The 25,319-nt window shown below is 45.1% G+C and overlaps 1 protein-coding gene, 1 long non-coding RNA gene and 1 other non-coding gene across 3 annotated transcripts; all 3 read left to right on the top strand.

Moving 5' to 3' along the window:
• The first annotated feature begins 220 nt into the window (after nt 1–220).
• Nucleotides 221–9,629, top strand: LOC138962259 (major facilitator superfamily domain-containing protein 9-like). Its single transcript, XM_070334005.1, has 6 exons — nt 221–703; nt 2,544–2,631; nt 3,229–3,272; nt 3,690–3,819; nt 5,122–5,331; nt 7,448–9,629. Exons 1-6 carry the CDS (start codon nt 611–613, stop codon nt 8,176–8,178), a joined length of 1,296 nt encoding a protein of 431 aa, XP_070190106.1. The 5' UTR covers nt 221–610; the 3' UTR covers nt 8,179–9,629.
• A 1,053-nt stretch (nt 9,630–10,682) lies between these two features.
• Nucleotides 10,683–10,801, top strand: LOC138963347 (5S ribosomal RNA). Its single transcript, XR_011454811.1, has one exon. It is a non-coding gene; the product is annotated as a 5S ribosomal RNA (ribosomal RNA).
• A 7,977-nt stretch (nt 10,802–18,778) lies between these two features.
• On the top strand, nt 18,779–23,412 carry LOC138962254 (uncharacterized). The gene is made up of 3 exons (XR_011454458.1): nt 18,779–18,924; nt 19,714–19,804; nt 20,816–23,412. It is a non-coding gene; the product is annotated as an uncharacterized lncRNA (long non-coding RNA).
• Nucleotides 23,413–25,319: the final 1,907 nt, after the last annotated feature.

The following is a 25,319-nucleotide window of genomic DNA, read 5'->3' as shown; positions in this document are numbered from 1 at the left end:
TTAGAGAAAACGCTCAAGTAGATACTTTAAAGTTTAAAGGACACAAATTGTTAAAGGCTGCCATACTCGTAGCGTTCATTAATTAATTCATATTGTTTACATGTGCCAATAATGTTATAAAACTGTACTAAGGGGATATAATAACGACTGGCTGTAGCTTTCGAACACAGAAAAAAATTATGTCAGTATTGCAAAGTGGTGTTGATAGTGCCGAATGTAAACAGAACAGTCTCAAACGCCATCTTTGGTTTACAAAACGTCACGAAGTGACGTCAACGGTCTAAAAATAGCCCAAGTCCTGGAGAACTGTTGCTAAACAATGCAATAAAGAATTAATTATTTCTCGTAATTGGTAAGGACTTCAAACCTAAAACTTTGCGGCAGGAAGCTTAATTTATACATCCCCGCAACGATGGGAAAAGCCCTGGAAGTAGTTAAACTAATTAAATAGGACTATGTCAGCCTTTAGCCTAAGGGTTATGAATCATTTTCGCTTGACACAACGAATTATATCGTTTACAGATGCGTTTCAACGAATTCGAGAGAGAATGCGGTCTAAGGTAGGTAACTGTAAGTAGGAAAAAAATTAACAGTGACTTCCCTTGCAATCATGGCGACCGCCGGCAATTCTGGTCGTCTGCTGGCGCAAAAAATTGGATTTTTGATAAATCCTGTACACATTGTGTATTTCAGCGGATTCCTGGTGAGTGCATGATACTCAGTCTATGCCACTGGTTTAAATATCAATGTGTTTCTGATACGAAATATCTGGGGCAAGAGTAGCGATGTCAAAGTGTTCGGGATGACACGTCGATTTCGATTCCTGTTGTGTGACAACATACTGTGCATGGGTGCAACTCTGCCGGCTACACGCCGGCAGCCGGTTTTTGGTTTCATCGGCTGCCGATGTTTTTGTTCCAGGAGAGGTTTTTTTTGGCATTTTAAATACTAAAAAAGCTGGACCCCAACTTTTGCCGGTTTTTTTAATTTTCCAGGTTGCACCCATGACTGTGTTGTATAAGTTCCTCGTCCGCGTTTATTTTCGTCCGTGTATATAGTGTGCAAACGGCAAAGACACAACCCCGTTTTCTTTTTTACATTCAGTCAAGGTAATGACTGAATGTTTCAACAAGAGCGGAGAGCGAAGCTTGTCTCCCTATATGTGTGTGTGTGTGTGTCTGTCTGTCTGTGAAAAGCATGCTTCGTAAAAGCTACCGAACGGATTGTTATGAAAATTGGTACAGACATTTTTGAGAGCATTTGCTTGAAGCTTTTTCCGCCGATTTTTGATAGGGTTGTTTGATGATGTCATATTTGCCCGTTTGTAAAACTTGAGGCGGCACTCTCACGGCTACAGTTTTTCATGTTTGAAATTTTCGTTCGATGATCTTCGACTTGCATTGCAGCTTGGTACCTTAAAAATTCGTTTATGAAATGTTCCCTCAAAATTAGCCAATTTGTTTGATTTCTTAAAAGGCGATATTTGAATCACAAAGGTGACATCCTTGTATTCTGTATTGCCTCCTGTACCCTGTTATGTTGATTGAAAGGGCTTAAAATGAAGAAAACCGTTAAACAGCGAATTTCTGTATTGTTTAAAGAAGACACATAAAATTGTCATTTCTCTGTTCCTTATCATTTGCTGATTCCAAAAGTATACAGTTTATGGTGTTTGTCGATGAAAATGTGCTTAAAATGCAGAAATTCCTTGAAAGGAAAAATGCTTCCAGGCTGTTATACTGATTGTACACTCTGTTCGACCAATCAAGATAAGTGAACGTCATATCAAGTCTAGAACACCTAAATGACATCGTATTGAAAGGCAAGAGATTAAGACATCACCTAAATTGCGACTTTCTTCCCCCAAAACTCAGTAAAGATTTGGTCTTCTCATCTATATATACATATATACGACTAGTGTCTGTCTGTCTGTCTGTCTGTCTTGTCTGTCTGTTCGCGATGCACGGCCAAAGTTCTCGGTGGATCTTTTTCAAATTTGGACACCGTATTCAGCTACACCCCGGACACAACCTCATCGATGAGATATTTCAACACGTGCTCTCAGCGTGCTGAACCGATTTTTTTGTTTTTGTTTTGTTTTTTGTCGGGATCCACTACCAGTAACTCTTCCTTATCTTCTCCAGTGTTTTCAGCCGCGATTATTTCCCTTCCTCCGTGTGGCGTCAATCCATATTCCCGTTACTACGTTACTATTTTTAGAAGGTCACTGCACGTTACTATTTTTAGAAGGTCTCCAGTGTTTTGCGCGTTTATCTCCTTTCCTTCGTGCGCCGGCAAAGCCGGCGTACACCCGGCAAAGCCGGGTCCCAGGCACAGCCTGGTATTCGGCTCTACTTCTTACCGGCGAAGCGGGTAATCATCTAGTAACTCTATATTCTCTCTCTCTTTCTCTCTTTCTCTCTCTCTACCCCCCCCCCCATTCCCTCCCCCCCCCCCACCATTTTGTATATGTTCTTTTGTAAAGGGCCTAGAGCCATAGGTTAGGCACTTAAAAATGTCCAGTTATTATTTTCTGTGCACAGGATCTGTTTGGGGTCAGCATGATCATGCCTATGATCCTGCCGTACGCTCGTGATCTTGGGGCCTCACCAACAGTTGCTGGAATACTGGGTAAGTACAGTGGAACCCCTCCTTTACAACCTTTAACAATTCTGAGAAAAGCCGGTCTTCAAATGGAAGTAGATTTACAGAGGTTACAAAGAGAACATTTAAGAAAACAGGGTCTTAAAAGGGAGGAAGGCTTAGAGATTTACAGAGGTTACAAAGAACATTTGAGAAAACAGGGTCTTAAAAGGGAGGAAGTTGTAAATTGAAGGGTCTTAAAAGGGGGGTTCCACTGTATATCCACCAGCTCCACAAGGAAATTTACCTGCTGCCAGCCTGTAAAACAAACTACAAGAAGACCCCACAATCCCCCAATACCTCCCCAGCTTGTCCCAGGCTGTCTCAATAGAATGCGGCAGTCTGCCATTGTTCTTTATGATCCTGGTCATTGTGACAAATTATGTGTTTAATAGCAGAACTTAATTTCAGATGGCATTCAAATATATATATAAAACAGCTGCCTATAATTATGGTGTCTGTTTGTTTTGGAGTGGCCTCCATTAATTAGTACTGTGCGCTTATTTTCAGACTATTGAAATGAATGTAGTGGCATTTGAGTATCTTTTTATTGATGTTTGCTTGTGTTTTCTTTTCTATTGTTAGGTTCTGTGTATGGTGGTTTGCAGCTTTTTTCCAGTCCGGTTTTGGTAAGAGAGTGAATATGGGAGAGAACGGGAAGGTGGGGGAGAGGGTGGGGGGGCAAGGAGGAATGGGGGGTGGGCAGGGAAGATGGGGGGGGGGGGGGGGGCAAGGAGGAGGGAGGGGCGGGGTGAGGAGAATGGGGGTAAACCTGTCTAACTCTCCGTGAAAAACAGGGTTTGTGTACTTGTAATCGTAGCTAAATTTTATTCAGGGTTTTCTAAGACATTCTGAACCTGCATTGTGATCTGTTGGTTAAATTTGGAATGGCTTAGTTGTTTGAAAAATATAATATATATACTTTAAGCTTTATATTGTGCTACTTTAGTCATTAGTATTTCAAATTATGTCTAGTTAATACATGTAATCACTTTTTTCCAGATCCTGAATTTGAAATTGCATAACTTTCTTTTTTCCTTTTATAGGGCCAGTGGAGTGACAGTGTAGGTCGACACTTTAGTCTGGCACTGTGTCTACTAGTGTCAGGTGCCGGCTACATGGCGCTTGGAGTTGCCACCTCCGTTACACTTCTCCTTTTGGGCAGAGTCCCTCTTGGTATGATACTTTTGACTCACTTGCAATACAGTGGTACCTGCCATGAAAGGACACCCTAGGGACCAGCCAAAAGTGTCCCTACATTACAGCAGGTGGCCTTTCATGACAGGTATACTTTGGTAGAGATAATATAAAAAATCGACAAGAGAAGGTGTCCTTTTAAGGGAGGTGTCCTCTCATGAGAGGGTCCACACATCGCAGGTACTGCTGTAACTGTGTCAGTTTTCTGTTCCATTCTTTGGCTTTAAATGCGCTTTTGTCTTCATGTTAACTAGGAAACATGACTTCTGTGTGAGCATGGTGATGTTGGTACTCAAACATTTGAGAAGCACCAACAGGCATTCATGTTGTTGTTTAAACATAGGTTTATTTTAACAAAGGTTACAATCATGACATTTATACAAAGTTCACAGAAACAGCAACAAGCTAGAAGCTTATAGTGGTGTTCCTGCATGACAGTACAACATAAGGCGGTAACGGCTGAAAAATTTGTTTCAATAAACCAAATCTATTAATAACGTAATGAACGTTGCATAATGATTATAAAGAAAGACAGTAAAGGAAGGAAGGAGGGAAAGAAGATGAATAAAAGAAGAGGGATGGGTAGGAGATGTGCAGAAGTTAAAGTTGTTGTCCGGCTTGTAGAGCATTTATTCTGATTTACCCAAAGCGGCCTGAACGTTCAATGAACGAGTGTACGGTGGAAAAAATTTTCCTGTTCAAATCTAAAGAATACTGTCTGTCTCCGTTTAAAAGGTGGGGGAGGTGAATTATGTGATTAGGGAGGGTATGTATAGTTTCTTGACGTGCTTCGCGATAATTTGGACAATCGAATATGAAGTGTTGTACGGATTCGGACGGGAATCCGCAGTCACAAGATGCATCAGTAGCATGTTGTTGATGTCTATATGGCTTTGATTTTTGTACCAATAACAGGGGACTGCTTCAAACTTTGAAAAAACAAAATCACTTATAAAAGAATGCTCCACAAACGATCTTCTTTGTTTTCTTTGTTTTGTCTAGTTCATTTGATTTTTTGTACATTCGTAATTTTTACAAGCACAGACGGCAACAACACTTTGAGCAGCAAAATTGTGTAAAGAAAGAATGCACCAATGCCCCTAAAAGAGCTTTCTTTTTATTCCTTCTTTCTTTGAGTGCAATTCATTTCTTCTTTTTTTTTATTGTACATGTACCAGTTTTACAAGCATGAGTGCCAGGATTTTTCACCACCGGGATTTTTTCTCCAGATTGTGTCCCAAGTTTGTTTCTCATTCCTTTATCCTACATTTATTTGCACAGGTATCTTCAAACACAGCCAAAATTTTACCAAGACATATCTAGCAGACTTGGTGCCAGAAAACAAGAGGTCTGCAGCCCTGGGAAATTTCAACGCGGCATCCAGTATGGGATTTATCATAGGGCCTATGGTTGGGGGTCACGTGGCTGAGCTACAGGGTGGATTCCGCTATGTTGCCTTCATTGCTGGTGCCATCTTCTGGATCAATGCTGGTGAGCCTATACATTACGTTTTAGAAGAGTACTTTCCCTCTCCTGTAAGTGATCATGTACTATTGAGGTCTAACGAATGACGTCTCACAACGTGCGCAGTCGTCCTTGGCGGTCAAGAAAGCCGCCGCGATCATTGCGCAGACAACACTTCTAAACCGCCAATATTTTTTGTGCGCATCACGTGCTCCACATAAATCGGCCGGAAACGAAGCAATTGGGAAACCTGGATACCACAAATCTGTCTAGGCTTTTAAATACAGTGGAACCCCCCTTTTAAGACCCCCCATTTTAAGACTCCCTCCCTTTTAAGACCCTGTTTTCTCAGACGTTCTGTACACAACCTCTGTAAACGTACCCCCATTTTAAGACCCCCTCATTTTTGACTCACATGCGAAGCAAAAGTGAGTCTATGTACTCACCCGAGTCGTCCGTCCGTCCGTCCGTCCGGACGTCCGTCCGTCCGTCCGGAAAACTTTAACGTTGGATATTTCTTGGACACTATTCAGTCTATCAGTACCAAATTTGGCAAGATGGTGTATGATGACAAGGCCCCAAAAAACATACATAGCATCTTGACCTTGCTTCAAGGTCAAGGTCGCAGGGGCCATAAATGTTGCCTAAAAAACAGCTATTTTTCATATTTTTCCCATTTTCTCTGAAGTTTTTGAGATTCAATACCTCACCTATATATGATATATAGGGCAAAGTAAGCCCCATCTTTTGATACCAGTTTGGTTTACCTTGCTTCAAGGTCAAGGTCACAGGAGCTCTTCAAAGTTGGATTGTATACATATTTTGAAGTGACCTTGACCCTGAACTATGGAAGATAACTGTTTCAAACTTAAAAATTATGTGGGGCACATGTTATGCTTTCATCATGAGACACATTCGGTCACATATGATCAAGGTCAAGGTCACTTTGACCCTTATGAAATGTGACCAAAATAAGGTAGTGAACCACTAAAAGTGACCATATCTCATGGTAGAAAGAGCCAATAAGCACCATTGTACTTCCTATGTCTTGAATTAACAGCTTTGTGTTGCATGACCTTGGATGACCTGGTCAAGGTCACATGTATTTTGGTAGGAAAAATGTGTAAAGCATGTGAGTCGTATGGGCTTTGCCCTTCTTGTTAAGACCTAATTTTTGCAGATTTGTTTAGGTCTTCTTCTTCTTTTTCTTCTGCGTTCGTGGGCTGAAACTCCCATGTACACTAGTGTTTTTGCACGAGTGGATGTTTACGTGTATGACCGTTTTTACCCCGCCATTTAGGCAGCCATACGCCGCTTTCGGAGGAAGCATGCAGGGTATTTTCGTGTTTCTATAACCCACCGAACTCTGGCATGGATTACAGGATCTTTTTCGTGCGCACTTGGTCTTGTGCTTGCGTGTACACACGAAGGGGGATAAGCCACTAGCAGGTCTGCACATAAGTTGACCTGGGAGATCGGAAAAATTTCCACACTTAACCCACCAGGCGGCCGCGGCCGGGATTCGAACCCTCGACCTTCCGATTAAGAGGCCGACGTCTTACCACCCCGCCACAGCACCCGTCGCTTAGGTCTTAAAAGGGGGGTTCCACTGTAGAACAAGAGCATTCGTCCACTTTGGTGCTTACCAAAGATCAAACCTGGCAGCTCTCTGTGCAAAGTGGCACTTTTTGCTGTAATAATTTTGTAAGTGACACTTTCGTCAATCTGCAACATTGTTTACGCCCAAAATGTCCACTTCACACAAGGAGCAGCCAGGCTATTGGTTTTTGGTTATCAGATTAATTCTTTTCCAGTCAGCAGTTTTATGGTATGGAATTAAACAAGCTTGGTTTCATTTATATCACTCCCCATGAACCTATCTTGCCCTTTTTCATTAAGAGCCCCTGAAATTAAAACGCAAAAATGACATCAGTGAATCAATTGTTGCCTTATTCTTTTATATTATGTTATGCTAGCTGTGGTCAAGATTTCTGCATAAACACTAATCAATGATTTTTATTTTTGAATGATAGAGTGAAAGGAATCACAACATGTTTATAACCTCTTGGTCAGAAAGATGGACATGCATTACATGTTTGCTGCTTTGTGCAGTCAAAAATAGCTATTTTCTCTCTTGTTTCAGCCCTTGTATGGTTTCTACTACCGGAAAAAGGAAAACCCAGCCAAGAAAAGAGTGGCGCTGGTATGGAAAGAGACGAGTCTTCAGCCTCTCTGAAGAAGCTAGCCAGCGAAGAGATCTCCTTCAGCCCAAAGAACTTCCTCGCATCTTTACATGCCGTTGACTGGCCTGACCTGTGGGACCTTTTCCTCATCAAATTTCTCGCCGGATTCTCGGTTCTCCTCTTCAGGAGTAACTACACTCAGGTGCTGAGGCAGAAGTTTGACGCCAGTCCCAAAACCCTGGGCTACATGATGTCCTACAGCGGACTAGTTGCTGCTCTGTGTGGCTTATGTGTGGGGAAGTTCACCAGCCTCTACTCCAGCACAGCTAAAGTCTTTTTCCACATGCTCATCCTCCAAGCCTGCACGCTGTTTTGTCTGACGGTCGCACCGTCCATGACCTGCGTCCTGATCGCAACGGCGCCTCTCAGCTTTGTGACGGCCACGCAGCGGGTGGTCGCCACGGATTTGACCTTGAAAAGGGGAGGTAAGCAGAGCCGCGGAGGGCTGATGGGATTGAGTCAAAGCGTCATGTCTTTGGCGCGGATGCTCTCCCCATTCTTAGCGGGGCTGGCGCAGGAGGTGCATGTGGATGGGCCGTCTACGTTGGCGATCTTCACCACGTTGGTCGCTGTTGTGTTGATTTACGTTCGGCCGCAGGATCCAGAGAAGAGGAAGAAAAAAGCTGAATAGTGTGTGTTTAAAAAGATATATATATATATACAAAAGAACAAATAATTTTATGAGTATTAAGATCATATGTTTATCAAGCTAAGTGCAATGGTGTGAGCAAGCAGCGTAGGAGAGTAAAGAATGCATTTAGTAATTTTTTTCTCGAAGGAAGTGTGGTGTTTTAATTTTTTCTTCTACAGGGAATGGTATTTGTTGCATATTTTAACATTTTTTAACACCCGAACATAACATTCCGTCTTGTTTAGTATGAACTTTGAAGCGCCCGCTGGCTGCAACCAAAATGTGTGAGAAGGGACGTTAATCTCACCTAATGGTGTTTTTTTCTCAGTTTAGCACCCTTTCTCATCTTCTGTTTCATTCCTTGTACAATGTATTCTCTGTTTTTACATTTAGTCAAGTTTTGACTAATGTTTTAACGTAGAGGGGGGAATCGAGACGAGGGTCGTGGTGTATGTGTGTCTGTGTGTGTGTGTGTGTGTGTAGAGCGATTCAGAGTAAACTACTGGACCGATCTTTATGAAATTTTACATGAGAGTTCCTGGGTATGATATCCCCAGACGTTTTTTTCATTTTTTTGATAAATGTCTTTGATGACGTCATATCCGGCTTTTCGTGAAAGTTGAGGCGGCACTGTCACGCTCTCATTTTTCAACCAAATTGGTTGAAATTTTGGTCAAGTAATCTTCGACGAAGCCCGGACTTTGGTATTGCATTTCAGCTTGGAGGCTTAAAATTTAATTAATGAGTTTGCTCATTAAAGTTGTCATTAAAATCGATTTTTTGCAAACAGATTTAAAATTGATTGCATCGTATTCTTCATCACATTCTGAATCTAAAAATATATACATATGTCATGTTTACTCTTAAAATGTGATCACAATTAACGAAAATAGAATAATTAGTCTTACGATTAAAATGTAAGAAATCGATCCAAAAATGATGTCATCTTATTCGTGATCATTTCCTGATTCCAAAAACATATAGATATGATAGGTTGTATTCAAAACAAGCTCAGAAAGTTAACAAGAATACAGAAAAGCGCGCTTTCCTGCTTAGCACAATACGCTACCGCGCTAATCTGGCGTGTCAATATCACTACGTTTTGCACGTGGAACTTGTGAGCGATTTCCTTCACGCGGAGATTGACGAAGCTGTACTGTCTTGGTGAAAAAATACAGTGCGTTCAGTTTCATCCCGTGACTGAGTTCGACAGCTTGATTAAATGTAGTAATTTCGCCTTACGCGACTTGTTGACTTATGATTATGAATTTGAGAGAATGGAGCTATATGACCGTGTAACTTTAGGATACTTGTGTAAAACTCAGGGATTGCTAATGATATTTATTTCAGCATGCAATGTCACACTATCCGGGTCTGCTAATTTCAAGCCTGCGTCAACAATCAAAATGATCTCATGAGTCTGCTGACTTGTCATCAACAACAACAAATTCTTGGGGGGGGGGGGGGGGGGGCATAAGTGCCACAGCATTGTTCCCAGGCTCAGAGGACAATAGGTCAATATAACACTTACCTCGACAGTACTATTCTTGCACATTATCTATTATAGGCCGAAAAAATTGGACAAAACGCTGAGTGGGTACAATTATCTCCCATAACCATGCGCCACCGTGGATCCCAAGCACTGTCCGAGTGCTTCCCCCTTACAGGATGTAGGTGGCGCGTCCTCTTTCTTTTTTCGCGCGTGTCAGACCGGCTGTGTTTCTGCTACGCTCCCGGATTATTTTGGACTAAGAGGCTTCTTTTCTGTGTGGACTATCACCTGTTGGATTATTGTGTGTTATTCCACTTCTGGCTTGAGGCTACGTTGTGTTTCCTTCAACTTGTGCCTCCGTTTTTGTGTGGCGGACTCGGCGTGCCTCCCGTCCTACTTCGTGGTGACCGGTCGTCTGCTTCTCGTTTCGCCGCATTCACTTGAGTATTGACCTAAATTTTCTTTGAATTTTGTTAATTCTCGGTCTTTAAGGGTACGTACAGGGCGAGGTAGGATGTCTCGTCCTGTTTTGGGCTCTGGTTCTACGGAACCAGAGTCTGCCGGGGGCAACCCTTCTCCGGGCGCCCAGCGTCATGTTTTACGCACGGAGAAGGGGATCTTTCGGCGCTCCGACTCTCCCTCCCCAAACGCTTTGCGTTTGCGGCGAGGGAGGGCGGAGAAAGCCTGTTTGAGCAAGCTCAATGCGAGCTTGCTCAAACAGGCTGGGCTTGAGCCTGGGACTTCGGGCGGGGCTGCGCCGTCGAAGGTTCGGGGAAGGTCGAGGAGAAAGAAAAAGCTTCTTTCTCCTTCTCCTTCAGTGGAACAGGCTCCCCCCCCTTCGACGCCGTTGTCCGGCCCTCAGTCTCAGGCTTCAGCTCCTCCCGGTTTCAAGCCTGGGGGGAAGGTTTCCTTCTCCTCCCTGGCTCGAATCCGGGGGCAGGTCGATTCCCAACCCTCTTTGGGGGTTGGTGAATCCGATCTAGGGGCTACTGGAGAGACTCAGGTTTTGACAGCCAACGGCCATACCACGTTGTAAACACCGGTTCTCGTCCGACCACCGAAGTTAAGCAACGTCGGGCCCGGTTAGTACATGGATGGGTGACCGCCTGGGAACACCGGGTGCAGTTGGCATTAAAATCTTCCTTTTTCCGGTGCCTCTCCTGTGCCCTCCTCGGTTTCCACCGCTGTGGAAGCCAGGAGGGACACGGGTCCTCCTCTGAACTCCCTCGCTGGGTCGTCTGCTGCTGTTTCGACAGTAGTTTCGGCCTCCTGGGGGGGGGGGGGGAGATCGGAGGAGATGACGGGGTCTCTGAATTCCCTCCCCGCTGGGGTTGGGATGCGAATTGACCCCGTTCAGGGCGGTCCTGTGGGGGCAGGGGTTTCAGGCTTCGTGCCTACGACCACTGCTACTACGGTTCCCTCTGACGTCCGTGTGACTGGTGGCTGTCCCTCTTGTTAAGACGCTCCGGCCGACTAGTTACTGGACGTGGAGGTGTTCGACAGAACGTGGTACTTCTGTCGAATGGTCAGGGCGACGGGAACATTGTTTCTGTTGCTCAGACCGACACCTCCGACCGGACCGTCTTGACCCCACGCCATTCCTTAGCGTCTGGTGTTCGGGTGACGGATGGTCCGGACCAAGGGTCCGGAACGTTCCAGGCTTACGGGTCGGGATCGAACCGGACCCACGGGTCCCGACTGGACTTGACCTCCGGGTTTGGTCCGGACGGGACCCATGGTACGGGACCGTACCGGACCTTAGGGTCCGGTGCGGGACAGTACCTCTGGCCCTTGCCGGACCCCCGGACCTACGGGTCCGGATGGTACGGTACGGGACCAGTGGTTCGGTCGGGACCGGACCACCCGACCACCTCTGTTGGTCTGGGTGGTCTGGCACCGAACCGGAACACACCGGACCACCGGACCTACGGGTCCGGATGGTACGGTACCGGACCAGTGGTCCGGTCGGGGCCGGACCACTCGACCACCTCTGTTGGTCCGGGTGGTCTGGCACCGAACCGGACCATGCCGGACCTACGGGTCCGGATGGTACGGTATGTCCACGTCCGACCGAGCCACCCGAACACTTCTGTGGGTACGGATGGTTCGGTACCGAACGGGACCTCCGGATGCTACGGGACCGGACCGAACCTACGGGTTCGGATGGTCCGGTACCGGACCAGTGGTCCGGTCCGAACCGGACCACCCGACCACCTCTGTTGGTCCGGATGGTCTGTCACCGAACCGGACCATACCGGACCACCGGACCTACGGGTCCGGATGGTACGGTAGGTCCACGTCCGGACCGAACCACCCGAACACTTCTGTGGGTACGGATGGTTCGGTGCCGTACGGGACCTCCGGATGGTACGGGACCGGACCACAGGACCGGAACACCGGACCACCCTATCGGATCGGTCCGGACCACCCGACCACCTCTGTTGGTCCGGATGGTCTGGCACCGAACCGGACCTACGGGTCCGGATGGTACGGTATGTCCACGTCCGGACCGAGCCACCCGAACACTTCTGTGGGTACGGGTGGTTCGGTGCCGAACGGGACCTCCGGATGGTACGGGACCGGACCGGACCTATGGGTCCGGATGGTCCGGTACTGGACCGGTGGTCCGGTCCGGACCGGACCACCCGACCACCTCTGTTGGTCCGGATGGTCTGGCACCGGACCACCGGACTTACGGGTCCGGATGGTGCGGTGTGTCCACGTCCGGACCGAACCACCCGAACACTTCTGTGGGTACGGATGGTTCGGTGCCGAACGGGACCTCCGGATGGTACGGGACCGGACCGGAACACCGGACCGGAACACCGGACCACCCTACCGGACCGGTCCGGACCACCCGACCACCTCTGTTGGTCCGGATGGTCTGGCACCGAACCGGACCTACGGGTCCGGATGGTACGGTACGTCCACGCCCGGACCGAGCCACCCGAACACTTCTGTGCGTACGGATGGTTCGATGTCGAACAGGACCTCCGGATGGTACCGGACCTACGGGTCCGGACCTACGGGTCCGGACCTACGGGTCCGGATGGCCCGGTGCCGGACCACCCGACCACCTCCGTTGGTCTGGATGGTCTGGCACCGAACCGGACCATACCGGACCACGGGTCCGGATGGTACGGTATGTCCACGTCCGGACCTAACCACCCGAACACTTCTGTGGGTACGATGGTTCGGTGCCGAACGGGACCTCCGGATGGTCCGGCACCGGACCGGAACACCGGACCACCCTACCGGACCGGATCGGCACCCCCGACCGGACCGGACCATTTCTTTTCTGATCAGACCCGATGGGTTCCTGTTCAGTCTATAAATGGCGGGGGTTCGTTGGCTGGGCTGACCCAACAGTCGCAGGGTTGTTGTTTTTCTCCCCCTTCGGCTGCTGGAGACGTTTCGTCTTTGGGGCAGGGGTCTTCGCGGCCTCTTGCTTCTGTGGGCGTTTCTTCACAGCCTGCTTCATCGCTTTCGGCTCTTCCCCCTCAAGCTCCCTACACTCCTGCTTTTGAGGAGTTGTCGGGAAGTGAAGAGGAGAGTGAGTCGGAGGACGATAGGGAGGAGGATCAGGGTCGCCCTGAGGTTAACACTGATCCTCTACCCTTGCCGGTTTCTGATGGAACTTCCGAAGCTATGCTTCGTACTTTCCAACAGTACATGACAGACATCACGCGGCGTCTTGACGTCACGGATGCCTCTCTTAAGCGTCTGTCGTCTAGTGTTGACACACAGGACCTGGACCCGGGGTCTGAGGACGAGAGGCAGGAGGCTCGTCCTCGCACAGCTAGAAGGACGTTTGAACAGTTTCAGGACGTCCTTCCCTGAGACGCCCTCTCGTCCTTTGAGTCCGCTTCGGCCCGGGCGCGGGAGGCTCACGCCGCGTCTGCCGGCGGCTCGTTTTATGAACGATCCGTCCGCCGGCAATTCGCGTTCCACCCTAGTCTTAGTGCCACGGTGGAAGCGGCAGCACATCGCCTGAGGAGTACAGATTCACGTGCAAACGCGACCTATGTTCCTCGGGAGGACGCGGGTTCAGTGCCATGCTTTCCTTTGGGAGGCGCACCTCCACTGTTTCCTCGTGTCCAATCTGTTTCGTCCCTCCCTTTTCCCTTTGACTCTCGAACTCTCCCTTTCCAGACTTCGAGTGTTTAGGGTGGGGCTGACGGTGATGTGTTCGTTGGGGAGGTGCCTTCGGTCAAGAAGGTGGAACTGAGCTCTGCTTCGTTCCACAATCTTGAGGCCACCGTTTCTTCCACAGTCGAGGCCCAATCACAGGCCTTGACATGGATGAGCACGCTGTCCACACTGTTGAACCCTCCCGATCGGGCAGAGTCCGATTCCACTCGGGTCCTTGACACGGTTCGAGTGGATCGGGCTTTGCATGCCGTGCGATCGTGCGTGACGTCTGCGGCAGAATTGGCCATTGGAACACGGGTCCACTTTATTGGCCCTGTTCCGTGATCATTTTCTGCCTACTTCTATAGTGCCTCCGGATATGAGGAAGAGTCTGAGGAACACGTTTCCTCAGCCTTCTTCCCTCTTTCATCCGGACACTGTTCGTTCTGTGGTGGAGTCCACACGCCAGAGGAACACTGATTCTCTGATGGTTGGCCTCGCTGCTTCGGCGACGGCGGCGGGGAGTAAGAGAAGTGCTACAGTCACCTCCAGCTCCCAGCCTCAGAAGAAGAAGAAGAAGCCAGTTTCACTGCCTCCTTCTTCCTCCTCTTAGGCGCCTGTTGCGTTCCCAAGCAAGACGAAGGGTGCTCAGACAGGTAAGGGGAAGCACCACCACCAGGGGGGGTGGTCGCAAGCCTGCGCCTGCCCGCCAGCAGAATTTTCAGTGAGTCCCGGCCCTACGTTGACGCCCCCTCAAGTAGCCCCTCTTTCGTCCGTCGGTTCCCTTTTTCGGGCCCGCGGCATGTGGGGCAGACTGGTCTCCAACCAGTTTTTCTTGAGGGTGGTGTGGTCGGGGTTTTCTCTACCGCTGTCGTCACAACCTCCATTGTCCGCTCTACCCTGGACGTTCCCCCCTCCTCGAGACCCTGCCAGATGGCAGGCTCTTCAGGACGAGGTGAACTCGTTGGTCGAGAAGAAGGCGGTCTACCCCCTTTCTCAGCCTTCTCGGGGGTTCTGTTCCCGCCTGTTCACCGTCCCCAAAAAGGACGGCCGGTTCAGGCCGGTGTTGGACCTCTCCACCTTGAACTTGTACCTTCACAGGTGCAAGTTCAAGATGGAAACCCCTTCGTCGGTCCGGTTGGTCATCCGGCCAAACGTTTGGGCCATGTCTGGGACCTCCAGGATGCTTACTTCCACATCCTGGTGGCCCCGGGGTACCGACATCTGCTCCGGTTCGTTTGGGAGGGCACAGTGTTCGAGTTTCGGGCCCTCCCATTCGGCCTGTCCTTGGCCCCTCTGATTTTCAACGGGGACAACAACACCACATGCTTAGCTTACCTTCGCCACCAGGGGGGCACCAATTCTCGGTCCCTCTCCCTGTTGGCGGAGGAGATTCTGCTCTGGTGCCAGACCAATCAGGTCCGGATGTCAGTCCAGTTCGTTCCGGGGAAAATGAACGCCCTGGCCGACATTCTCAGTCGGGGCGATCAGGTTCTCTCCACAGAATGGACCATCGCTCACAACGTTCTACAGCGTCTGTGGGCAAGGTGGGACCGTCCTCTGATCGATCGGTTCGCAACTCGATTCAGCGCTCGGCTTCCTAGGTACGTCAGCCCCTTTCGAGACATGAATGCGTTCCACTTGGACGCATTCACTCTCTTGTGGAGGCTCCTCGATGCTTACGCCTATCCCCCGACATCTCTGATTCCGAGGGTGCTGGCAAAATATCTGCAGGAACGACCAAGACTGATTTTGGTCGCGCCTTACTGGCCAACAGCTCCGTGGTTTCCAGATCTTCGCGGTCTCACCCACGTAGACCCTCTACCTCTGGATCTGGACGGGGGAGGTCTGCTCCAGCCTCGATCATGCCTCCCTCATCCACGTCCAGAGAGTCTGTGCTTGACCGCATGGCTCTTGTGCGCTCCAAACTGCTTGCACTAGGATTGCACAAGAGTTCAGTAGAGTTTTCCTTGAACGCTAAGAGGCGATCAACTAATCAGCTCTACGACTTACGCTGGAGAGCTTGGGCCACCTTCGCCTTGTCCAAGGGGATAAAGCCGCTTTATCCCTCAACACAGGACTTGGCCAACTTCCTGGTGGAAGTGTATCAAAAGAAGAGTCTTTCTTCTAAGACTCTTCTTGGATACAGATCTGCCATCGCTTCCACGATTGCGGCCGCTACTGGTCGCAGATCTGAACACTTGATCAGGTCCTCCCTCATCGCTAATGTCCTTTCGGGTATTAGCAATGCAGCGGTGTCTAAACCTCGGGTTTCATTTCCCAAGGGGGATGTCTTTCTGGTCCTCAAACTCCTGCGTAGCAATGAGTTTGAACCCCTGGCAGGCATCAGTATCAAGTTGCTGATTTTTAAGACTAATTGTTCCTCATCGCTTTAGCCACTTGCCGTAGACTCAGTGGTATTCAAGCTTTGAGTGGCCTGGACTTTGACATTGAGTTCACCACACAGCAGTGGTTGCCAGCATGGTCACGTCAGTCTAAGGTATGTTTCTTGGGTATATTTTCTTTTACGGTAGTACTGTTCGAAAATTGCCTGGGTATCTTAATCCTTGGATTTAAGTGATTTTGATTAAGGAGTTTAATACTCTACATATCACCCTCACACCACTCTGGTATTCTGTGCAAGAATAGTACTGTCGAGGTAAGTGTTATATTGACTGTAAGGCTTCTTTTTAAGCCTACTGTCTATATGATACTTACCGAGACAGTACTATTAGAGTTTCCCTCCCGCCTCCCCTCTTGATATGTTATGGGCTTTTTGAGGGTCTGCAGCTCATAAAGAAAGAGGACGCGCCACCTACATCCTGTAAGGGGGAAGCACTCGGACAGTGCTTGGGATCCACGGTGGCGCATGGTTATGGGAGATAATTGTACCCACTCAGCGTTTTGTCCAATTTTTTCGGCCTATAATAGATAATGTGCAAGAATAGTACTGTCTCGGTAAGTATCATATAGACAGTAGGCTTAAAAAGAAGCCTTACAGTCAGTTGGACCTGGATTGAAAATATCTATAGGTCCAAATGTTTTGGCTGCAATGATATTGTGCTCCCAGAAAGCCTCCTCCATGTCAAAACTGTGGGATGATCGGTGTCAGAACAATGCATCAGATCAAAAAGTATGCATCAGTGACCGAAGTCCAAGACAGAACATTATGAACACTGGTGCAGCTGCCACTTCTACACTAATAGGCTTTGTTCTGGCTCAATAACATCATCATTGCCTTTCACGCCTGGTGGCGTGTAGGGCAGCGATGGCTCAATAACAGCTGCCATTTAAACTTAAGAATATGAAGCCTATTAGTGTAGTTGTCAGCCCAATTTTTTTTTTTAATGGGTGACATATATTTTGCATTCTGCAGGTGACACAAACCGTTTCTTTTGTTGCTCTTTCATATTTTGTGTAAACCATGCTTTTGTGCTTCAACTGGGTTTTCATTTTATTTCTCATTTCAGGGTTGTTTGTTTTGTTTTGCTTGTTGTTATTGTAAATGCTCTGTGAGCATTTTGCTGAATACAGTGAAACAACCCTTTTAAGACCTTCTTCTTCTTCTTCTGCGTTCGTGGGCTGAAACTCCCGCGTACACTTGTGTTTTTTGCACGAGTGGAATTTTTACGTGTATGACCGGTTTTTACCCCGCCATTTAGGCAGCCACAAGCCGTTTTTGGAGGAAGCATGCTGGGTATTTTCGTGTTTCTATAACCCACCGAACTCTGACATGGATTACAGGATCTTTTTCGTGCACACTTGGTCTTGTGCTTGCGTGTACACACGGGGGGGGGGGGGGGTGTTCGGACACCGAGGAGAGTCTGCACACAAAGTTGACACTGAGAAATAAATCTCTCGCCGAACGTGGGGACGAACTCACGCTGACAGCGGCCAACTGGATACAAATCCAGCGCGCTACCGACTGAGCTATATCCCCACCCCTCCAAAAGGGGAGGAAAAAAAAGGTCTTAAAAGGAAGGGAGTCTCAAAATGGAGGTACATTTACAGAGGTTAATTATAAACAAAAATTCTGAGAAAAAGAGGTCTTAAAATAGAGGAAGTCTTAAATCGTGGGGTCCTAAAAAGGGGGTTCCGCTGTAGTCATTCTGGGCACATCTGCAATAATGAATTTGGCAGCCTTGTTTTTTACTACCTATTTTATTCATGTTTTTATTACTTAGTTAGTGCAAACACTGTACATAAGGAAGACGTGGAACTTGCGAAGAAAATGCGAAAAAGTGTTTGTGGGTTATCGTCCCTAGTCACATGCTGACGGCGAAAACAAAATGGCGGATCGCGTAGGTACCGATCGCGTGCGAGGTGGTGGTAAATTGTGCTCGGCTTTTTGTTGCAAGAACGCCCGTTACAAACAGAGCTGCTTCGGGAAAACTTTCCACAAGTTCCCTAAGGAAGAAAAAAGGTGGGTTGTGCAGTGATTATTTCATCAGGTTTACCTTCTTCAGAATGAGAATGCAATGGCTCGAGTCAACTCAACTCACTCAGATAAGCCAACTGTCTCTGGGCATTTTTTTCTGCTATGATACTACAGTATTTATAGAACTAATATGCAAATGAAATATTACAAACATAGCATGGATCGGTTCATCCTGAGATTTCTGTACTAGCTGTACTATGTACGCGTGTGTCTGCGTGTGTACCTGTGTGTGCATGTGTACACTGTACTTACGACTGTGAGTGTGAGTCAGCAGTCAGTACAAAACAACAGTTTACACTTGATGACAAACTACCCGTGGGCATATTTGCCGAAATCTTTATCAAACCTTGCTTACGGGAAAACTACAGTACAAAGGTACATCACTCATCCGTTTTGCGTTCAGGCAGAGCGTTAGATTTAGACTGAAGATCTGATTTATTTTTTGTCTTTCCTTTTTGCTTAGTTTAACAATAACATTGTTGTTTTTATTGTCAAACTAGGTGCAGAATATGGATGCAATTCACAAGGCGAGAGGACTTTGAAAAGCTGCAGCCAGCTGATGTTCAAGGTCTCAAGCTTTGTACTGATCACTTTGAGGCCAACCAGTAAAACAATCCTGCAGAGAGGATCACTTGTGTGGAATGCTGTCCCGACATTGTTTGCAGTGCCCAATCCACCACCGAAGGTTATTTATTTATTGGTTTTAGGTTTTTGCAAACCAATGAAGCACACTATTAAATGCAGGTTGAGTAATGACAAGTTTGAAGCTGATGTAAGAATTGAAAAAAAACAGCATTGTTCCCATCAAATAATGCCTGTTTGCATTTAGCGCAAAAAAATGATAAGGCCAACAAAAAAAAGTTACTTATTTTGGATCGACGTCTTGATTATGATGATATGATGAACTTATTTTGCCAAAAAAACAGCCCCAAATGGCAAAAAAAGTATAGGGTCGGCGTCAACAACAAAAAAGTTGTATGTTTCTGGTCACCTGACCCTACCTATGTTTTCCCGACGACCCTAGACTTTTATTTTGCATTTTCAAAAATAAAAGGGGTATTCGAAAATCAATTGTTTTCCTGTTTTTCAACAAAATAAGTTAAAAAGATGGTTTAAAAAAAAAAAGTTTAGAAAAAAAATCTCCACCTTTAGTCATGTTAGGCCACAAAAAAAGTCTGTTTAAGGTAACATAGGCCCCCAAAAAATAGCGTCGGTAGGTCGGCTTTTTATTTTTGTATTTTAGCCATCTGAATATTTTAATTTCATTTTTTAATGCCCCCAAAAAGTCTAGGGCCGGTGGGAAAAAAATAGGGTCGGTCCGGATACTGTAAACAGATTATTTTTTGTTTTGCCTTACCAGAAACATACCCTTTTTTGTGTGGCCTAAGACCAATGCCATGAAATTGGGAGAATTGTTTCATTGTGACTGGGTGTTGGTTGTGAGTTTGTCAGTTAAAGAGCTGTGCATTTGCAGGTTGCTAGTGGGAGGAAGCCACCATCGCAAAGGGTAGCTACAAATGAAGCCAGCACCGACCTGTCGCCTGATGCACAAATTGTTCAACCAGGTAAGAGATTTTTAACCATGAAGAACACCCTGACATCAAAAAATGTTTAAGCCCATCCATTACATAGTTGATAATTGCTGTATAGGGTGACGGGCGCTGTGGCGGGGTGGTAAGACGTCGGTCTATTAACTCGGAAGGTCGAGGGTTCGAATCCCGGTCGCGGCCGCCTGGTGGGTTAAGTGTGGAGATGTTTCCGATCTCCCAGGTCAGCTTATGTGCAGACCTGCTAGTGACTTATCCCCCTTCATGTGTACACGCAAGCACAAGACCAAGTACGCACGAAAAAGATCCTGTAATCCATGTCAGAGTTCGGTGGGTTTTAGAAACACAAAAATACCCCGCACGCTTCCTCCGAAAGCGGCGTATGGCTGCCTAAATGGCGGGGTAAAAACGATCATACACGTAAAATTCCACTTGTGCAAAAAAAATGAGTGCACGTGGGAGTTTCAGCCCACGAGCGCAGAAGAAGAAGAAGAAGTTCTAAGAAGAAGAAGCTGTATAGGGCGGATGCATGGATGGATGAAATTGTACCTGTAGTTCCAACACGTAAAGATGGGAAACATATCCTGTTAGAGGCATGGTGTAACAAGAAACAATTAAGTGGCTCTATTCCCATCTCCCCCCCCCCCCCTTTCCCCGTCGCGATATAAGCTTCGTGGTTGAAAACGACGTTAAACACCAAATAAAGAAAGAAAGAAAGAGGCATGGTGTGTGAGGAGTTTACCTGGTACTGTTGTCCTAATCAATCAATCAATCAATCAATCAATATGAAGCTTATATAGCGCGTATTCCGTGGGTACAGTTCTAATGGCCTCACCCATTCAGTACCAAACAAGGTCAATTCCATCATTGTTCCACATCGTATCCATAGTTGCTAATACACTTCATTTCTGGCCTGCCTTCCTACGCTATTGTTTATTTTCATTTTGTGATTTAATTACACGTGTTTTAATTTCTTCCAGGTTGTAACTTGTTATGGTTATGTTATTTTATGTGTGTTTTCTTTTTTAGATGACATTCAGGCGATCCTGGAGGACATAGGATGTAAAGCATCAAAGTCGTCATCTTCCCCATCCCCTCGTGAAGCGGAACTTTGGCAGAAGGTCAACAAACTGAGGAGCAAGGTTTTCTGATTAGAAAAGAAAACGATGGAACCCCGTGTAAAACGAGCGAGTAAATTAGCCAAGCCTCCCAAGAAAGACTTTGTAGTAGAACAGTTGTCTCATATACTATCAGGCGAGGCGAGCTATTTTGCCATTTATGCCTGTTACATATTTACCGGTTATCTGCTGCTGTGTCCAATCCTGGCAGAGACGGGAACGCATGTTACCAAGGAGCTGAAGGAGAGTCAATGAGATGAGAGAATGTGATTAACAATTGCCAACTCTCTCCGTACAAAGAGGGTCCAAAATTGTATAAAAAAAATAGATGGTAGGCAATTCAAAATTAAAAAAAGGACTCTCGGAGCATGGACTTAATGAGTCAAAAATTAAAGAAGAATCTATGAGCCGAAGTACATGTTTTGTCTATTGTCTTTTTTATTTTGAATTCCCTACCATCTATATTTTGATACAATTTTGGACCCTCCCTGGTGTGTTGTTTCTGATGTACCTTTTAGTCTGTTTACAGTAACAAAGGCACACAAAAAGAGGGTCGGTAGGTCGGCTTTTCTTAAAAAAAATTTATAACCATCTTTTTAAATTATTTTGCAAAAAAACAGGAACAAAATTGATTTTTTTTTTCTTTTTCTTTTTTTCCCAATGCCAAAAAAAAAAGTCTAGGGTTGGTCTAGAAAAATAGGGTTGGTCGGGATACCGTAAACAGGCTATTTTGCTTTGTTTTGCCTAAGCAAAGACTAACAAACTTTCTTTAGGGTCTGACATTGTATATACTATACAATTTTTGGGGTATTAACTAAATACATGTATACAGTTTTCGATTCCTTTTATACTTTTTCACAAATTAGCCCCCCCCCCCCTTTTTTTTTTTTGTAGTCTGCCCTGGGGGCGGGAGGTCTCCTAATTTCGGTTTCTAGGGTCACCTTATGCTTCCCCATGAGCTGAGAACTTAATTTAAAATGAGCCTCGATTTTTTTATTTGTATTTTGTAATTGTGCCTTTGTCCAGTCACATGATTTCACTTTGTACTTAAAAACTTGGCGCTGTCATCATTTATTGCTATTTATTGTTCAGTTGTTCAGTATTTATTGCTATTGGGCATCAGTTATTCAGTTGCCCTCTTTCGAATGAGCCATGCATGCATTATGGATGTGTTTAGCAATGTAAAAGAAGAAACAATGTGAAGCAAACATATAGCACCAAATAAAATAACCGAATCAGAATGGAAACTTCTTCAGTGTATGTGTATGTGTGTGTGTGTGTGTGTTTGCTGTTTTAAATACCGAAAATGTGAAAATAAAGCAAGTCACAGCATGAGAAAGATCGACTGTACTAGTCATGACAAAGCAGGAGACAGCCTGGTCAGCATGTAGAAAAGGGGAATAACTCGTATTTAGCCATTCTCATTTCTAAGCATGCCCAATGAGGAAGTTATCCTTCTTCCCATTGTAGTTTCTTTGGTTAGTGGAAGAATCTTTTGTAATGTATGTTTGATGGTGTATGCTTTTAATTAAGCGCTGTTGACTATGAATGTAGATGTAAATGCTTGAATAACTGTGTTTTAATTTTAAATGTGTCAAGCGCAAAGAGCATAATTGTAAAGTTATGATGTTGCGCTATATAAATGCTCATTTATTATTATTATTATATTAGCCCAGTGTTTATCTTGTGGGTTAATCAACCCAGTAAGCAACTGCAATACTGTCAATGATAGATGAATTATTGTAAGGTAAGCTATGGTCATGTGAGATGTAATATAGTGAGTGTGTTGCGTGTCTGTGTCTAGTATATTTACAATAGACTACAGTGGGAACATTTCTACCAGATGCAATGCGTGTACTGTATTACCATTTTCAGTATACTAAAGCTCAAATCCCTTAGCAAGTCCAGTATTTTTGTTGAATAATAATGGCTTCACTTGTATTACATTGCAGGCATCTTTTCATTGTATGTTTTTGAATGATTCTGTAAAAAAAAAAAGAACTTCCACAATCATTGCCTATCAGAAGTGCTATCAATGTCAACAGTTTCCACTGTAACAAGTGCTTTCATAATTGTATGCCTGATACACTAGTTGTGATTTAAAAAAAAAATGTGAGTACATGTATTTTATATCCTGTTTTGTTTGGGATGTTATTCATTTCTTACAGCTGGAATTCTGGAGAACAAATAGAACTCAAGAGCATATCTAACCTAAAGTGGTCATTGATATTCATCAGTTTAGCTCATTGTGTGCGTATATGTGTTTGTGTGGTTTGAAAACATTATAATAGACCTGTATCATTCAAGTTTCTCTTTACCTTTTTTCACATTCACTGATTTCTTTTATCAATCTTTTTTTCTCATTTCAAATAAAATTGATTAAAAAAATATCCTTGTGATGCAAAGCAGGGGAACATCAATTTTGAGTGTAGCCTTACTTGGGATTGGTTTGAATAATAATATTTACTGCTGTGATATTCTTGAAATAAAACCTTATTTTTTGTCATGTATTTTGTGTGTTGTAAACTTGATTCTGGTGAATGCAGATGTTTACTATGTAATATATTGTTGTTTTGTCTGATCCTCACATGAATTCTACATGTACTAATCACACACACATACTTCATCACTGATAAATTTTATTGATCTGTATTGCAGGTAAAACCCTGAGTGCCGCACACATTATGAATTTTTTATCTCATGCAACAATCAACCACACTATCATACCTTGCAATCAAAAATTATACCAGTAGCGCGGACACACCTGCATCATCTTCTGTTGATGATGACCTTGACTCTTGCAAATTAAACTGACCTTATGACAGTTTACAACCCATGAAGAAAAAATCACACAAAAGAACAAAATAAAAACATGCCCATCTTTACAGAAACGCTCCCTTTTTTTAACAGCTGCACTAATCACACACATTAAAATAAAATAAAAATATTGAAGTCAAGATAAAAATCATTTTGTACATTTCAAGACATGATGAATACAAGCAAATACTGAAATGCAAGCTATGGGCATCAGAGAGCCCACATCAGTTCCAATATAATTTATATGCCATATGTACATTTATTATACAATCCATAGGATTTGTGCTTGAGTGTTCTGAGTTTTAAATGTGCACTCACAAGTAAGTTATGCAGTCTCTTACTTTGGCTAAAGCAAAGCTAAGATATTGAACCCAAAATCACATAACACACAAATAGATTGTGTTAACCAGTTATCAAACCAGCACATTACTCACAAATATGTTGTGTTAACCATTTATCGAACCACCAATCAAGAACACACACACACTCACACTGGCAAAGAGAGAAAAAAGATAAATAGAAAAACAATGCATGCGACACACACATTTTTGTACACTGACAAACAGAAAAAGTTAAATGGAAACACAATGCTACAGAGAGGAAACACATTTTCAAACATACACATCTCAATAACACTAATAAATGTCAAAACGCTACACATGGCATTGGGAGTCTTTCAGCAGCTAAAAGAAGTTTTGCTAATTCATGCAGTCAAATAACAGAATGTCCATCAACCTAGACTATTCCAATTTATTGCCAATTCATGCACAGTAAATGCACAGAATGTCAATCAATCTAAACTATTCCGATCTGGTTTTCCGCTTGAATTGACAATGCTAACATTTCAGCATCAAATTTAAGCTTGGGCATTGTATCTGTGAACGGCTCCAAAGAAAAAAAAATGTATAACGTGAAAAAAGCATGAACTGGTATCCAAAGGTTTTTGTTTATTTGTTGCTTAACGTCCAGCCGACTACGCAGAGCCATATCAGGACGAGGAAGGGGGGGATGAAGGGGGCCACTTGTCAAGCGATTCCTGTTTACAAATGCACTAACCCATTACTTGTGTCCCAGCAGGCTTTAGTAAAACTAAATTAATACCTACTGGAAGATTACCAGTTTCCAGTATGTTAAAATAGGCTTAACCTATCTACTGCTGGACTTACATCAGAACACTAACAGATTAAACTATACATGAATCGCGAGACAAGCGGCAAGAGAAGAGATTTTTGGAAAAAATACAGGTGAATGAGCAAGAAGGCAGAAAAAGGAAAAGAATTCATGAAGAAAAAGAGAGCATGACAGGAAAGAGGAACCAAAAATCTACCTAACAGCAAACTAGAAAGCTCCTGCGGTTCCAAAAACAGGAGGGGCCTTTAATTTCATAACCGCAGTGCCCCACTGCGGGATATCCAAAGGTACCTTCCTTTCTGAATAACTCATTTTGTAAAGCACCTCTTATCTGTCCAGGCTTTTATATGGGATAAGAGGATCCTCCTTACTTGCACACATACCAAAAACCAACAGCCCAGCTGCTTTCTGACCAGAGAGGGACAATAATGCTGAATGAATATTCAGGCCTGGGAATGAGTCCAAGT

The sequence above is a fragment of the Littorina saxatilis genome, linkage group LG3, assembly GCF_037325665.1.
Source record: "Littorina saxatilis isolate snail1 linkage group LG3, US_GU_Lsax_2.0, whole genome shotgun sequence".
Classification (NCBI taxonomy): Eukaryota; Metazoa; Mollusca; class Gastropoda; order Littorinimorpha; family Littorinidae; genus Littorina; species Littorina saxatilis.
This window is presented reverse-complemented; position numbering and strand designations above follow the sequence as displayed.